This window comes from Oryx dammah, unplaced genomic scaffold, assembly GCF_014754425.2.
Source record: "Oryx dammah isolate SB20612 unplaced genomic scaffold, SCBI_Odam_1.1 HiC_scaffold_2, whole genome shotgun sequence".
NCBI classification, from domain to species: Eukaryota; Metazoa; Chordata; class Mammalia; order Artiodactyla; family Bovidae; genus Oryx; species Oryx dammah.
The window spans coordinates 194,410,672-194,425,673 of NW_024070186.1; the positions used below are offsets into that span (position 1 = coordinate 194,410,672).

At 43.7% G+C, this 15,002-nt stretch overlaps 1 protein-coding gene across 1 annotated transcript in view; it reads left to right on the forward strand.

The window, feature by feature from the left end:
- The first annotated feature begins 6 nt into the window (after nucleotides 1-6).
- The window catches only part of BAIAP2L1 (BAR/IMD domain containing adaptor protein 2 like 1), a 77,353-nt gene continuing 62,357 nt past the window's right edge, over nucleotides 7-15,002 (forward strand). Inside the window, exon 1 of the mRNA XM_040230872.1 lies at nucleotides 7-74. Within this exon, the coding sequence (XP_040086806.1) occupies nucleotides 24-74 (51 nt within the window). The 5' untranslated portion in view covers nucleotides 7-23. The remainder of the gene's footprint in view (nucleotides 75-15,002) is intronic.

The following is a 15,002-nucleotide window of genomic DNA, read 5'->3' on the forward strand; positions in this document are numbered from 1 at the left end:
CCGCCCGCCCGGCGGCTGCAGCCATGTCGCGGGGGCCGGAGGAGGTGAACCGGCTCACCGAGAGCACCTACCGGGTAAGCGGGCCCGGGACCCTGGGGGCGCCGGGGTTCGAGGGCGGGAGATGCGGGGCCTGGGGAGTGGGGGGCCCGGGGTTCGGGCGCGAAGAGGCTGGGACCGTGGGGGCGTCGGGGTTCGAGGGCGGAAGACTGGGGCTCCAGGGCTCGAGGCTGGGGGTGCGGGGAGAGGTCCGGAGCCCTGGGGAGCCGGGGTTCGGGGTTCGAGGCCGGGGAAGCGGGGAGCCCCGCCGGCGGCCGGCAGTCCTCGCCCGGGGGAACGGGCGGGATCCGCCACCTTCGAGGTGAGGAGGGCACTTGACGCGGGAATGTCCTCCCCTCCCCCTCCTTCCTTTACGCGGTCCCCTCCTCTCCCTCCCGGCGCGGGAGACGCCCGGCAGATTACACATTTCACAACCGAACGTCTTCGGGGCGGGAGGGTCCTGTGTCGCCCGTGGGGCGCGTCCTCCCCCCATCTTCCCCTCGGGGTCGGTGGCCTCGCCGGCGCGGCTGCGGCGCCTGAGTTCTCGGAGAGCCGAGCTTGAGTTTCCTCCAAGAACGTAAGGGGGAAACTCCCAGGTAATTAGCCAGCGCCAGGTGAGCGGGGCTCGGCCCTGGCGCCTGCGGGGGCGCCCCCGGCCCCAGGACTTCACTGGGAAGGTTTGAGACTCGCTCCCCCCACCCCGAGACCCTACCTCACGCAGCTTTACGTTCAATTTGGCTTTCAGATATCGATTATTTGGGGGAGGTTAATGGGAGTCTAAGAACGTCCGAGGTTTGAATAAAGTTGGCCCAACCTTAAGCAATGCGTTGATGGTCATTCTCTTAACTTGCACTTATTAGAGAGAATGTTTCCAGAAACATAGATTTAGGATTAGTGGCCAGTTTAGTAAGTTTAAGTACGTATAAATGAATTCCAGTTTGAAATAAGATATGTGTTTAATCATCTGCTATTAATAGAACACAAAACAACTTTTGTTTTAATTCGGCTTAGGCTCGTGGAACCCAAGTTCTCCAGATGCATTTGTAGCCATTTTTAAGACCCACAGTTGGGTTATTTGTATAGATTACTTTTTTTTTTTAACCCTAAAATTTAGTTTCTAGATTTACAATTGAATTTGCAAGTGAATTCCTGAAATCAGAGTTTATTGACTTTTGTTGGGTAAGAATAAAAGCACGAAAATAGGTTCATAATCCTTTGTTCAAAAGACTGGTTCCCTTTGTCTGAAGACACAAATCCTGTCACATGTGGACTAGACTGCATTCACACTAGACACAGTGGATACAGTTGTAGCATTCTCAGTAAGCTCAGTAAGCAACCGTGACCAAAATCTGGTCCTTATTCGTGTTTCCTTAGAAGAGGGCAGGTTTTAGAAATCCCAGAAATTTGAATGTTAAGGTTTTACCTTTCTGTTGAGATTGTTTAGATGATCCTGAAGATGGTGGGGGTAGGAATGTATGAGCTGTTGACTGCGTTAATATCACGTTGTTACTCTTCAACTTGGGAGTTGTGGCTACTCTGGTGACTGTCAATTAAGGACAGTAAAACTGTCCGTTTTTGAGGAATGGAGATCATGGCTAATTTGAGTAGAATTGCACACACACACACACACACCCCAGCCCCTGCGCCCCAAGAACAGGCTGGTATATCTTTCCAGTCTGAGATGAGATATGACTCAGGCATCTAATCCTAGAGTCATTCTTCTCTGCTTTTTCTCCCAGTTCTTCACTGTCACTTTTAGTGGTGACTCAGCAGAGGGGCTGTGCGCAAGTGAATTAATTACAATCCCACACATATCAATTTTGCATTACCCAAAGAACTGAGGCAGGAGGAAAAAGGTGTGGATTTCATAGTTTGGGTTATGTGTGTTTATCGACACTGTTGTTTAGTCGCTAAGTTTTGTTCAACTCTTTGTGACCCCATGGACTGTAGCCCACAGGCTCCTCTGTCCATAGGATTCCCCAGGCAAGAATACTGAAATGGGTTGCCATTTCCTTCTCCATAAAACATTGTAAATCATTTTCGTATTTTGAAGGGCTGGGATACCCTGACGATCAGAGACCTGTACCTTTGTTTTCCATTCCCAGGTGTCTTAAAACATACTAAAAGCTCACAGATGTTTATTGACTGACTTTAATCACCATTTCCTCGTTAATGTTTTAGGGTCAGGTTTAGGTTGGGATGGTGGGATAATAATTTACAGCCCCAGACAGCAAGTTTATGTACAATCTATAAAGTGAATGCCACTAGCTCATGCTTTGACTATGATAGAAATGCGCAGTGAAATTTCACAGATCTGATTGAAAGCCCAGCATCTTTTCACCACCTCCTCTTCAGGTTCTTCCTCCCCCAACCCCCTCAAAACCAAACCTGAAAACAATTTAAGTTTAATACGGTGAGTTTCCCAGCAGTGTGGATGAACCTGGAAAAGAGATCTCCTTGATGTTACCTGGCAAGTTAGAATGTTTTACGAATAGAAATGCAGCCTAAAAAAAAAAAAAAAAAAAAAAAAAAGAAATGCAGCCTAACTAGGTGCATTTACAAAAGCTGCCTGCAAATGAGATTTTATGACTCATATGGGTTTTGATATTTTTTAATACTCAAATTTCTCTAACTTTGAAATAAAGGAATAAATTCTTTAGAGAAAAAGGGGGATTATGAAGGCTTCCCTGGTGGCTCAGAGGGTAAAGCGTCTGTCTGCAATGGTGGAGACCCGAGTTCAATCCCTGGGTCGGGAAGATCCCCTAGAGAAGGAAATGGCAACCCACTCCAGTATTCTTGCCTGGAACATCCCATGGACTGAGGAGCCTAACCCTAACTTTGAAATAAAGGAATAAATTCTTTAGAGGAAAAAGGGGGATTATGAAGTAGTGTGATCGCCTGTATGCAGTATCAAATATCTTTAAATATTTAAACATTTGCTGAGTTTTTTGCAATGTGTACTTAGACAAATGGTTACCAGAGAGCCATACTAAATCCCAGGAGGATGTGTGTTTTATGACTTTACGAGCAAATGGCATGATAGTAAGCCCCAAAATGTCAGGTAGTATCACTGTTGCTAATTAGAATTAAGCCAAAGATCCCTCCCCACACTTAAGCCTATACGACACCCATAATTTCCCTCAGCAGCTTGCTTGTGATTTTGCATGAGTTTTCTGATGAGTGCATGCCTTAGTGGTACAAGGAAGAAGTAAAGTTTAAAAAAAAAAGAACAAACCTTAATTAAAAGTAACCACACACACACAGAAGTAACCACAACCTTGCTGGAAGTTAGACCTGTTGGACTGAGGAAGTTAAGGAGGGCTGGATGTGATGTCACCCCTGCATTAATCTTGCTGAAGCAGCAGTGATGGGGGAAGGGACACAGAGGTCTTTGTTTAAATGTCACCTCCTCCGAGTCCCACTCAGACAGCTTTAAAATTGAAGACAACCCCATCCGTCTCCCAGCGCCCCCCACACTCACACCTGTAGTGCTCACTACCTTAGCATATATTGTTGTTCAGTCACTAAGCCTTGTCTGACTCTTTTGTGAGCCCATGGACTGTAGGCCACCAGGCTCCTCTGTCCACGGGATTTCCCAGGCAAGAATCCTAGAGTGGGTAGCCATTTCCTTCTCCAGGTCATCTTCCTGACCCAGGGATCAAACCCGAGTCTCCTGCATTGGCAGACAGATTCTTTCCCACTGAGCCCCCTTAGCATATAATATGTATTTATTTATCATGTATGTTTATCTCTACTCCAGCTTAAATGTGAGCTCCCAATGGAAAGAAGCTTTGTTTGGCTCTGAGCACCTAGCACACAGTTCCTGGCACCAACAGGTGTACGTACTTGATGACGAAATGAGCCTTTAATTAATTTAGTAAGCTCCTGTCCTGTGCCAGGCTCCCCTCTCCCTCCCTCGACACTTCATAGAGCATTTGTTTCATTCTAGTTACACATCAGCCCTCAAGGTGGGCCTGTTTATTTACTGTTGAGAAAGTGAGGCCCAAAGTCTGAGATATCAGTGCTCACAGGCCAGTTCCCCTGCCAGCCTCCATCCCCATTCCTTGGTGTAGGAATTTAGTTTGTGGTAGCCAGCAAACGTGCAAACCAATTACATTTTCATACTTTGGTGCCTAAGGTGTCACCTAGAGTTTGTTATTGCTAACTCATCATCATCAGCATGTTGTGAACAAACCTTCAAGTAAGAAAATGAGGGACTTTCGTTCTTTCACTGGGTAAAGCAAGCAGTCCACACCTGTGTGCTCAGTTTCGCTTGTGTAATGGGGGTTTATTTTCTCAGCTTGGGTTTAAGAGGGGATGTTTCAGTGAAAGTCCTGCCTGGTTGGCTTCCAGTGTGGCCTGTGGCATATAGGTCTAGGCTTCGAAGCTCGTGGCTCAGACAGTAAAGAATCTGCCTTCAATTCAGGAGAGCCAGGTTCGATCCCTGGGTCGGGAAGATCCCCTGCAGAAGGAAATGGCTACCCACTCCAGTATTGTTTCCTGGAGAATCCCATGGACCAGAACCTGGTGGGCTCTGGTCCATGGGGTCGCGAAGTTGGACACAACTGAGCAACTAACACTTTCACTTTTTTTTGTTTTGGAAGCTTTTGGTCGCTGTTTCTGTTTATTGCTGTTGCTGTGTTGGCTACTTGATATTTTCATCTGTTCCCATAACACTGCTTTCTTCAGGTATGCTGAAGATAAAATAGCATCTGCAGAAGCTCAGACAATTTGGGCTCCACGATGACTAAAAAAGGGAATTGTAAGAATCAGGTGCCAGGTAGCAGAAAGGGTTGCTAGGTATCAAATATTAAACTGCACAGCCCAGTGTTATAACATCTTGTCTGTAAACACAAAGCCAAATAATGAGTGTCTTTTCCTGTCATAACATCTTTTCTTGATTGGAAAGAGGTTTTAGAACTATGAAAACATTACTATGAGGACAGAGCAGCATCCTTTATTAACAAGGCTGGGGCCACTCAAACTTGTGACACCATTCACAAGTTCCAGGTTGCCTCTGACTTTGCATGTGTGGCATTATTCCAGGCTCGAGCGTTAATTCCTACCCTGCACTTCTGTCGTAACGAACTGTAGGAAGACCTGCAGGGGAGACTGATGAGTGTGCAGTTGCAACTGTGTGGATTGGTTTCCCTCAGAATTCCACACAGCTGTTTATTCTGCAGTTCAATGTAAAACTCACTATAGAAGCAACACAAATATTTGTTGAACTTACCTGTTAACATTTGCAAATACATTTTTATTTCTAAAACTTTTATTTTTACTGAAATACAGTTAAAGATTTACAGTGTGTTGATTTCTACTGTCTAGCAGTGATTCAGTTATATATATATGTACATTCTTTTTTAAGATCCTTTTCCATTATGGCTCACAGGATATTGAACATAGTCCCCTATGCTATATAGTAGGACCTTGTTGTTTAGTAGGACCTAAAACTTTTTATTGAACTTTAATCTACATACTGAAAGGTTTGCTTAGGCCTTTATAGCTCACTAAATTGTCACAAATTGAACCCACATGTGTAACCAGCACCCAGATCAAGAAGTAGACCGTGACCAGCCCCTGAAGCCCCTCTCACGCCCCCATGCAGGCATTGAACCCACTCCAGGATAGCTACTCTCCTGACTTATAGCAGCACAGGCTAGTTTGGCTTACCTTGTCTGCCTCATTTCACTCAATATGTTTTTTGGATCCATCCATCCATAGCGCAGCAATAGTTGCCATTAGTTTTTCTTTCAGTGTGTAGTATTACCAGGTGTGACTGTATCACAGTCTGTTCTTTGAGGGGCGTTTGGATTGTTTTCAGACAACTCAAGGATGTTATGAATAGTATGTGTCTGGTGGGCATAGGCCCTCATTTCTCTTGGGTGTCTACACAGAGGAGTGGAGTTCCCGGATTATCAGGTATTTAAATATTTATTCAGCTTTGGCAGAAACTCCTAAGCTGTCTGCCAAAGTGGTTGCATCCGTTTACATTCCCACCAGAAGTGTGTGAGAGTTCCAGTTGGTTGTTCTACAACCTCACCAACAGTTGACATTTTCCTTCCTTTTCCTTTTGGCGGCTCTGATGGATGTATGCAAAAGTTAAAAAAAATATAAATTCAAGGTGAAACAGTTTGCCCCAGGCTTGCTGGTTGGAGGTCTGTAACCACAGCAGGAATGCCATCTCCTTGGGGGATTCGAAGACAGATTCAAAGACAGAATAGAGACATAGGGATCAGATGCCTGAGAGAGGCATCAGTGGTAGTGTTCAGTAGAATAAAAAATAAATTTCAGTTTATTGGACTTTCAGACTCTCATAGGTGAACACATCAAAAGGTTTTCTTGTGGGCTCAGGCCCGTGGCGCCGGCAGGATGGACGAGTGTTGCAGTCTTCATACTGCTGGGAAGCTCCGTAGTCACTGACGAGACCAGAAGTGGTATGATAAACAGTACAAGAAAGCCCATTTGGGCACAGCCCTGAAGGCCAGCCCTTTTGGTGGCACTTCTCATGCCAAGGGAATTGTGCTCGAAAAAGTAGGAGTTGAAGCCAAGCAGCCAGATTCTTCCATCAAGAAGTGTGTCAGGGTTCAGCTAATCAAGAATGGCCAAAAAAAAAAAAAAAACCCGCTGCCTTTTTTTTTTTTTTTTTCTCCCTGTAACCCACTGCTTTTGTACCCAGTGATGGTTGCTTGAATTTTATTGAGGAAAATGGTAAAGTTCTGATTGCTGGATTTGGTTGCAAATATCATGTTGGTGACATTTCTGGAGTCCTCTTTAAGGCTGTCAAAGTAGCCAACGTCTCACTTTTATACAAAGGCAAGAAGGAAAGACCAAGATCATAAATTTTGATGACGAAAGCACGGTAGTAATAAATTCTCATATACCAAAAAAAAAAAAGGTTTTTTTTGTATAAGAGGTTTGGGGGGCATAGATGAACCATAATTAAATGAACTAGACTGCTGGGGGTGTAGAATCAGAGTTATTTGAACTTTCTAGTTAGTTGAGTATTAAGGAGAGTTATGACCAACCTAGACAGCACATTAAAAAGCAGAGACATTACTTTGCCAACAAAAGTCTGTCTAGTCAAGGCTATGGTCTTTTCAGTAGTCATGTATGGATGTGAGAGTTGGACTGTAAAGAAAGCTGAATGCCAAAGAATTGATGCTTTTGAACTGTGGTGTTGGAGAAGACTCTTGAGAGTCCCTTGGACTGCAAGGAGATCCAACCAGTCCATCCTAAAGGAGATCAGTCCTTTGTGTTCATTGGAAGGACTGATGTTGAAGCTGAAACTCCAGTACTCTGGCCACCTCATGTGAAGAGCTGACTCATTGGAAAAGACTCTGATGCTGGGAGGGATTGGGGGCAGGAGGAGAAGGGGACGACAGAGGATGAGATGGTTGGATGGCATCACCGACTCAATGGACATGGGTTTGGGTAAACTCTGGTAGTTGGTGATGGACAGGGAGGCCTAGCGTGCTGCGGTTCATGGGGTCGCAAAGAGTTGGACATGACTGAGCGACTGAACCGAACTGAACTGAACTTTTCCTTTCTGTGTGACTTTTCTTAAAAACATACTTTACTGTTACAGGCACAATAGACTAGTTTTTAAAAGCATTTCAGTGAGTTACAGTTAAATCAAGAGACTTCAAGACTAATACTTTTCTCTAAAGGAAATGTTATTTTTAATTTGCGTCTTCTCCACACTTAGATTGTTCATGCTTGAGAACAAGTCCCCCAGATTATACATCTCTGCATTTCCCACAGTTTCCCATGTTTTATTTATTTGTGTGTGCTGGTTTTAATCTTAGAGGCTCTTGAAAACTGATATTTGTATATAGATGTATATAGAAATAATATAGAAAATATAGGAAAAAACTATATTTTACTGAGACCAGAGAATTTCCAAAATTTCTGTGGATATTTACACTGAAAGTAAAAGTTACCCAGAATCCCACACTACTAACTCATACTGTCCCTCTTTCAGATATTTTTTAGTACATCTTTTCACATCAGTCAGTACTGTGTGCTTCATCATTTGGAGGACTCTCCATTCTTCGTCAGAATTTATTCATCCACTCGCCTCTTCTTGGACGATAGGTTGTTGCCAGCACCTTGCTCTTAAAGTACTGCTGTGAATACCATTGTAGGTGAAACTTACACAAATCTGGAATCTTTTCCTTAAGCTAAATCCCCTGCAGGAGTTACGGGGGAGGGGTAGTCAACATATTTGTTATACATTGCAAAATGCCCTCCAGAAAACACACCCCAGGCCATGCTGTAATCTGATTGCGTGAGAATGTACCTTTCCTGAACCTCAACTAATTAAGTAGATGTTTTAAAATGGCTTCCTTTATATATATATATATCTCATATATATAGATATGATATGTATATATCCCATAGAGAGTTTTTTAAAAAAATAGTAAAACATGTATAAAACCTATAACAGGGTAGTTTGTGGACATTGGCCTGGAAAACACCCGAGATTTCATGTCTGGCAGTCGGGTGTAATTTCCCCTATAAACTTTGTACTTGATATGTCTGCAGTAATTATGGCTCTGCAGCCCTTGAGGCCTGTATACTTTTGTTCTTACTTTCCTCAGCCTTGATTTTATCATTCTCTTTATGTTTTCCAGACATTGAGTCTGTCTGGTTTATCATTATTTTAAGGACTGTGTTCTGGTTATAACTCAAATCTTTGTGGATAAAGGTGAGACTTGTGGAAATGAGATGAAATGTTGCGGTTTCTCTCTCCTTCGAAAATAAATGAAAAATATCACGAGAATGTGTTCCCAATCCAGGGAGCAAACTTTTTTTTTTTTTTAAAAAAGCACCCCTCGGAGATGTAAGGGATTGCTCATAGCCTTCCAGAGCTATGTGCTGAGAAAGAACAGCTGGTGAGTGAGGGTGCCCTTGGGTTTGTTGCTTAAAATGGTTTTATTTGTGTGGTTCTTTGAAGATTAAAAGTCCCTAAACAGTAGTAATTCCTTCACTAAAATACGAAAGGATAGCTGTGGTTAACTCTAGGGTAGAGGAAGAGGGGCTTTTATGTCTGTCTTACACTCTGCCTTCTGGAGTGTTTATATTTTATGTGGGTGGATTATGTTTATAATATTTAAGCTTAAAAAAAACCCTAGAAATTGATAAATCTACTCCATATTAATGGATAAAAAATTTTAAAAACTAACCTAAAATGTGTCACTTCCTAAACTTTCTAAGGGTAAACCTAATTTTAAATCTTCACCATTTTCTCTTAATTTTTCCTTATGGGGGGCACATGTTTAACTTTTAGTAACCTGAAACTATGAATGCAGCAGAAGTAAAATTCAACAACTAGAAAAATTCTAGTTCTTACATCTTTTCAAACTCTTACACCTGATGTTGCAAGCAAGCAGCTGATCCCCTTCAAGGTGCAGCTGTATCCGTGAACAGTACAAACGCAGGAAGAAGATGTGTGCCAGTAAGAAAAGGTACAAAAGTGGGATTAACAACCTGCCGACGTTAGAAGGGATAAAAGTTCAGATGATAACATATTGCCTGTAATAGCCATGTAAAAGACTGGGGCTGGAGGTCAGGACAGGTCTCAGCTAATGAGTCCAGCTACAAGCCACCCCTGGGTGCTTCCTTTTCATCTCCTGGACAGAGTGGCCCCCTCCTGTGTTACAGGGAGGGAAGCCCTGGTCTGAGGGGAGAGGGGGACCAGAGACCACCCTGGCCACCTGTTGGATGCAGATGCCTGAGGCCTAAGCTAGCCAATCCCTTTCTGGCCACAGAAGTTCAAAGGATGGAAGAAAATCAGGAAAATCACAATGATAATTCTTTATATTCAAGTGCTACAATTAAAAAAACAATTAAAACTTTAATGGTTTTAATGGACCAAATGGTTTATTTTTTCCACGGCTTCATCTTACACTTGGAGTGCCAGACACAACCATGTCTGATGGTACAGTCTATTTCTAAATGCAGAGACACTTTAAACATAGAAAATACTTGTTCTTACATGACATTCAGTCCCACTATTGCGCTGCTAAGACTGACAGCTTCTTCAGCAAGCCGGCCCATCCTTTGTTACCCCAGAGTCCTGTATGTACTCGATGATGTATTCCTCCGTTTGACCTTGCCTTCAGTTTTCACCCACCTCATATGATTGTTGTGTCGATTATATGAATACGAAAGTTGTTAGGACAGTGTGTTAACTGCGAGCAGTAGTATTTTTTTGTTTGCTAGCCCATAGCCGGAGAAGGCAATGGCACCCCACTCCAGTACTATTGCCTGGAAAATCCCATGGACAGAGGAGCCTGGTGGGCTGCAGTCCATGGGGTTGCTAAGAGTTGGACACGACTGAGCGAGTTCACTTTCACTTTTTGCTTTCATGCATTGGAGAAGGAAATGGCAACCCACTCCAGTGTTCTTGCCTGGAGAATCCCCGCACAGAGTCGGACACAACTGAAGCGACTTAGCAGCAGCAGCCCATAGCCACCCTACATGAGTTGATTTTCATCTGTCTTCTATTTTTTTTTCTTTTTGGCTGCATCCAGCAGTATGTGGGACTTTCATTTCCTGGCCAGAGATTGAACCTGGGCCCTCTGCAGTGGAAACGTAGAGGCTTAACCACTGGGCCATGGGGAAAGTCCCATTTCATCTGTCTTGTTTACTGCTTATCCTCAGCATCTAGCAGAGTGACCAACACATAAGTGGATAAAAGAATAGTATTAATATTATTGGCACAGATTTTTCTCTTGGTCAATGAGCTCTACACTCCTTGAGGATTTTTTGAAATCTCTCATTGTGCTGATGGCACAGTAAGAACTTAAAAATATTTGTTGGGTAAACACAGAAGCTGTGTGCTCATCACACAGTTGTAACGAAACCCTCTCCTGCTCCGTGGTGGGTGGAACTGCAGTTGCACTGACAATCCCAGCTACCATGTTCCAAGCAACTGTTAGGGATGCGCCAGCTTCCCACCTACAGTCATTCCTTCAGCGGCTCTCTTCTTGTGCACCAGGCTGTGCCAAGCACAGAGGTCACCCATGGGAACCACCCTGGGGAAGAAACAGAGCCTGTGCTGCTCTGAGTTTATAGTTTATGACAGGACAGCAGTGCCCTTCCCTTGTGCCTCAGCCTGAGCGGGGTCATCAGTTCCACCTCCTCGCGCCTTCTGCACTTGCAGTCCTGGAGGGGGCCTACTTTAACCAGTTCTGTTCTTCGGACTTGTTTACTTTGTCCTAGTGTTGGGAGAAAGGAGGAAAAGAGGGATGTATGAGCAAGTTAAGTTCAAGAGGAGTTCCTTAGGTAGTTTGTAAGCAGTCTTTGTAAAGTTGGCTGTATGGGAGAAGTAGGTGAGAAACAAAACATAGCAAAAGTTTCAGAAGTTTTGATTCCCCTTATCAGCAACAGAACTATATTTAAAACAAGCAAGCTACTTTTACATTATTTTGAGTTTTCAAACTATATTTCTGATTGCAAGGGCTTGGATTTTAATGCAAAGCAGAATCACCCGTCTCATGGGCTCTGATTGAGGGACGTTTGTTAGAATTGTTCCAGGTATCATGTAAGAGTGGTGTTTGGAAAGAACTAATAAACTAAAGGAATATCACTGGATATTTGAAGTCAGTAATTTACCGCTGACCATTGAACAACACGGGTTTGAATTTTCTCAGGTTCACTTATACTTGGATTTTTCTCAGTAGTAAAATCAGTAATGCTGTATTGATGGAATCTGTGGATATAGAAGGCCGATTGTACTCACATTTTCAACCATGGAGAGAACGGGTGCCCCTAACCCTCTCATTGTTCAAGAACCAACTGGACTTTGGTCTGGTAAAGTTCCTGTTGCTCGTTACCTATCAACACCTGGGACTTTCTAAACAAACACAACTTAGCACACAAGACATTCTTCCTGTAGTTTCACTGCTTTTAACTCCATGACACACCTTTTTAAGTTAATAACTGGGCAGACAGGAACACTTCCCCAAACGGTCTAGCGCACCCTATAGCCTGCAAAGTTTGTCTGTTGACAGCTATTTTAAACCTAGTAATTAATCAGTCACTGTTTCCTTAATAAATACCATCTATCTTGGTAAAGTCATATACTTGTAAATGATATTCAAGTTATATTAAAGATATTTGCATTTCTTATTTTTACGATGTCAGTCTAGATTGCCTGGGTATTTTTTTCATACCCATCTCCCTTAGACTCTGCATTTTCAAGGTCTAAGGGAGCTCTTCCTTCAGTCACCTTTGGGTCCCGTACGTCAAGCGTAGGGCCAGGCTCACTGTATGTGGGTCGTAAGGATTGAACAAGGCTATTGTTGTTTCACAGGCCCAAACATGGGGACTTTACAAAGTTCTGTATGTGTTAAGTCACTTCAGTTCTGTCCAGCTCTTTGTGATCCCATGGACTGTAGCCCAACGCTCCTCTCTCCGTGGGGTTCTCCAGGCAAGAATACTGGAGTGTGTTGCCATTTCCTCCTCCAGGGGCTCTTTCCGACCCAGGGATCAAACCCACGTCTCTTACGTCTCCTGCTTGGGCAAGCCCGTTCATTACCACTAGCGCCACTTGGGAAGCCCCTGAAAGTGTGTCAGTCGTTCAGCTGTGTCCAGTCTTTGCCACCTCGTGGACTGTAGCCTGTCAGGCCACTCTGTCAGTAGGATTTCCCAGGCAGAGTGAAGTGATCCGTAAGTCCACATTATCTAGTATCTATCTGTCATTGCCACGATAGACTGATCTCCCCACTGCCCCTACATACACACGAATACCAGAAAAGAAGGCGACTCCAGATTCTGATTGAAAGTTATGCAGTAGTTGTCCTGGCACTGTGGCTATAGGAAGGATTATTTCCCTTCCTTCAAATAAGAACATGGACCTCTAGGAACCAAGCAGAAATGGGTACTAGTATTATCATAGCTGGAATTTCAAGAAGTAATTCTTTTTTAACTTCTGACACTCAGGTATTACTTCCTTTGAAGTTAAAGGTCCAAAAGTTGCTTAAATTCTGGTGCAGTGTCCCTGGATCCCCTTGCTGATAGAAGCCAGTATGGGCCAGGCATTGCTTCCACGTCCGATAACACTGGCAGTTGGCAAGCTGGGATTGCTTGCTCTTGGTGCTGCCCTGAAATTCATGCAGCTGTGTGGAGTCACAGTACTGGCTGGACCTTGGACCCGTGGTTTCAGATGATTCCACTCACAGACAGATGTGAAACTTTTGTCTGGTAAAGTAAAATGAAACTTTATAGTGTTCAATAGGGTTCAGGCTGTTGTTTTTTTTTTCCAAATTATGTTACCAGAGGATCATGAACACTGATTGCCTATAACATGATTCTCCCTCCACAATTTTCTTAAAAGAGCAACCATTGAAACCTAGTGCAGTAGTTTACTGGGCAGGATAGCCCTGGGACATCATTTTCTTGACAGGTTTGATTTTTGTCCAAAAGATTTGAACAGTTACAGAACACACTTCCTTCTCACCCCAGTGTGTTGGGACCTTTTTATTCTGCTTAATTGTGATTGGCTTCAGAGCAGTTTTGGTGGTCTAAATAAGTAGAGAAGGTGGAGTTTTGTTACAGAACTCCTGGAGATGTGACTGCTTCTAGGTAATGAACCTTAAAGAGGGAGCAGTACACACCTTTCCGGTTCAGGTCACTCTGCTCATCACTTGATTGGTTCTTAAGGAGCTTAGGACCTACCAGGTTCTCAGAACTCTCTCAGAATGTTCTAGGAGAGGCTAAGCCCAGAGAGCTGGCCCTGTGCTTTACTAACCACTGGCCCAGTGGCTTCTTGCAAAGAGGCCATGTGCTGGGGGTGGAGCCTGGGACCCTTGGCACCTCATGGGATCATTTCTAGCATGCCTTTTTCCCTCTGAATGAAGGACCGGCTTGGCAGAAATAATTAATAATAATTTGGCTATAAGCCAAAGCCTGGTTATGGATGAAGAAAGGAAAAAGGAAGGCAAAACAATGTTTAAGTCAAAGTTTCTGAAGCAGGGTTGCGGTGGTCCTCTCCTAGGAAACTGTCCTTCAAGAGGGACACAATAAGGATTTTTTTTGCCTGGAGAAGCTTTGCCAACCTCCTCCTTCAATTGTAGCTGGAGAGACAACCGCTAATCCAGCAGGAGATTCATCTCCAAATGGCTGGGTTTTCTTTTTCTACTAATGGATCGGATTGATTGAGCGGCAGAAGTTGCTGCTAAAGCTACATGGGCTTAAGTGCTCTTCAGATCAGGAGCATCATTCCGTCTGGTCCTGGGCCAGTGTTCACAGAGGACAGTAGATGGCCTGCATCTGAGCACATTCGACTTTTCAGTGGGCAGCAGGCTAGTCAGAAATCACAGCTCTGTAGCCTTGATGAAGGTTACAGTCTTCCCAGGTTGCTCAGTGGTAAAGAATCGCCTGCCGGTGTAGGGGATGAAGGAAATGTGAGTTCAATCCCTGGGTCAGGAAAGATCCTCTGGAGAAGGAAATGGCAACCCACTCCAGTATTCTTGCCTGAAAAATTCCATAGACAGAGAAGGCAAGTGGGCTACAGTCCATGGGCTCACAAAGAATCGGACAGAACCGAGCGATTAAGCGTGCACATATACCCTGAGCAGCCTGGGATGTTGAGAAGAGGTGTCAAGGATTTTTGTTATTACTGTTTTTTGTGTTTTTTTAAACATCTTTATTGCAGTGTAACTTATAAGCTATAAAATTAACTCATTTTAAATGTACAATTCAATAAATTTTTAGTAAATTTACAGAATTGTGCAGCTATTACCATAAGCCAGTTTACAACATTTCCGTCACCCCACAAAGGTCCTTTGTACCCATTTGCTGTCATTTCTCATTCTCAACCCCAGCCCTGGGCAATCACCAATATATTTTCTTTATCTTTTCTAGATATTTCATAGGAATGGAATCATACAATAGGTAGTCTTTTGTGACCAGCTTCTTTTACTTTTGGATAATGGAATTTATCCATGTTGTACTTT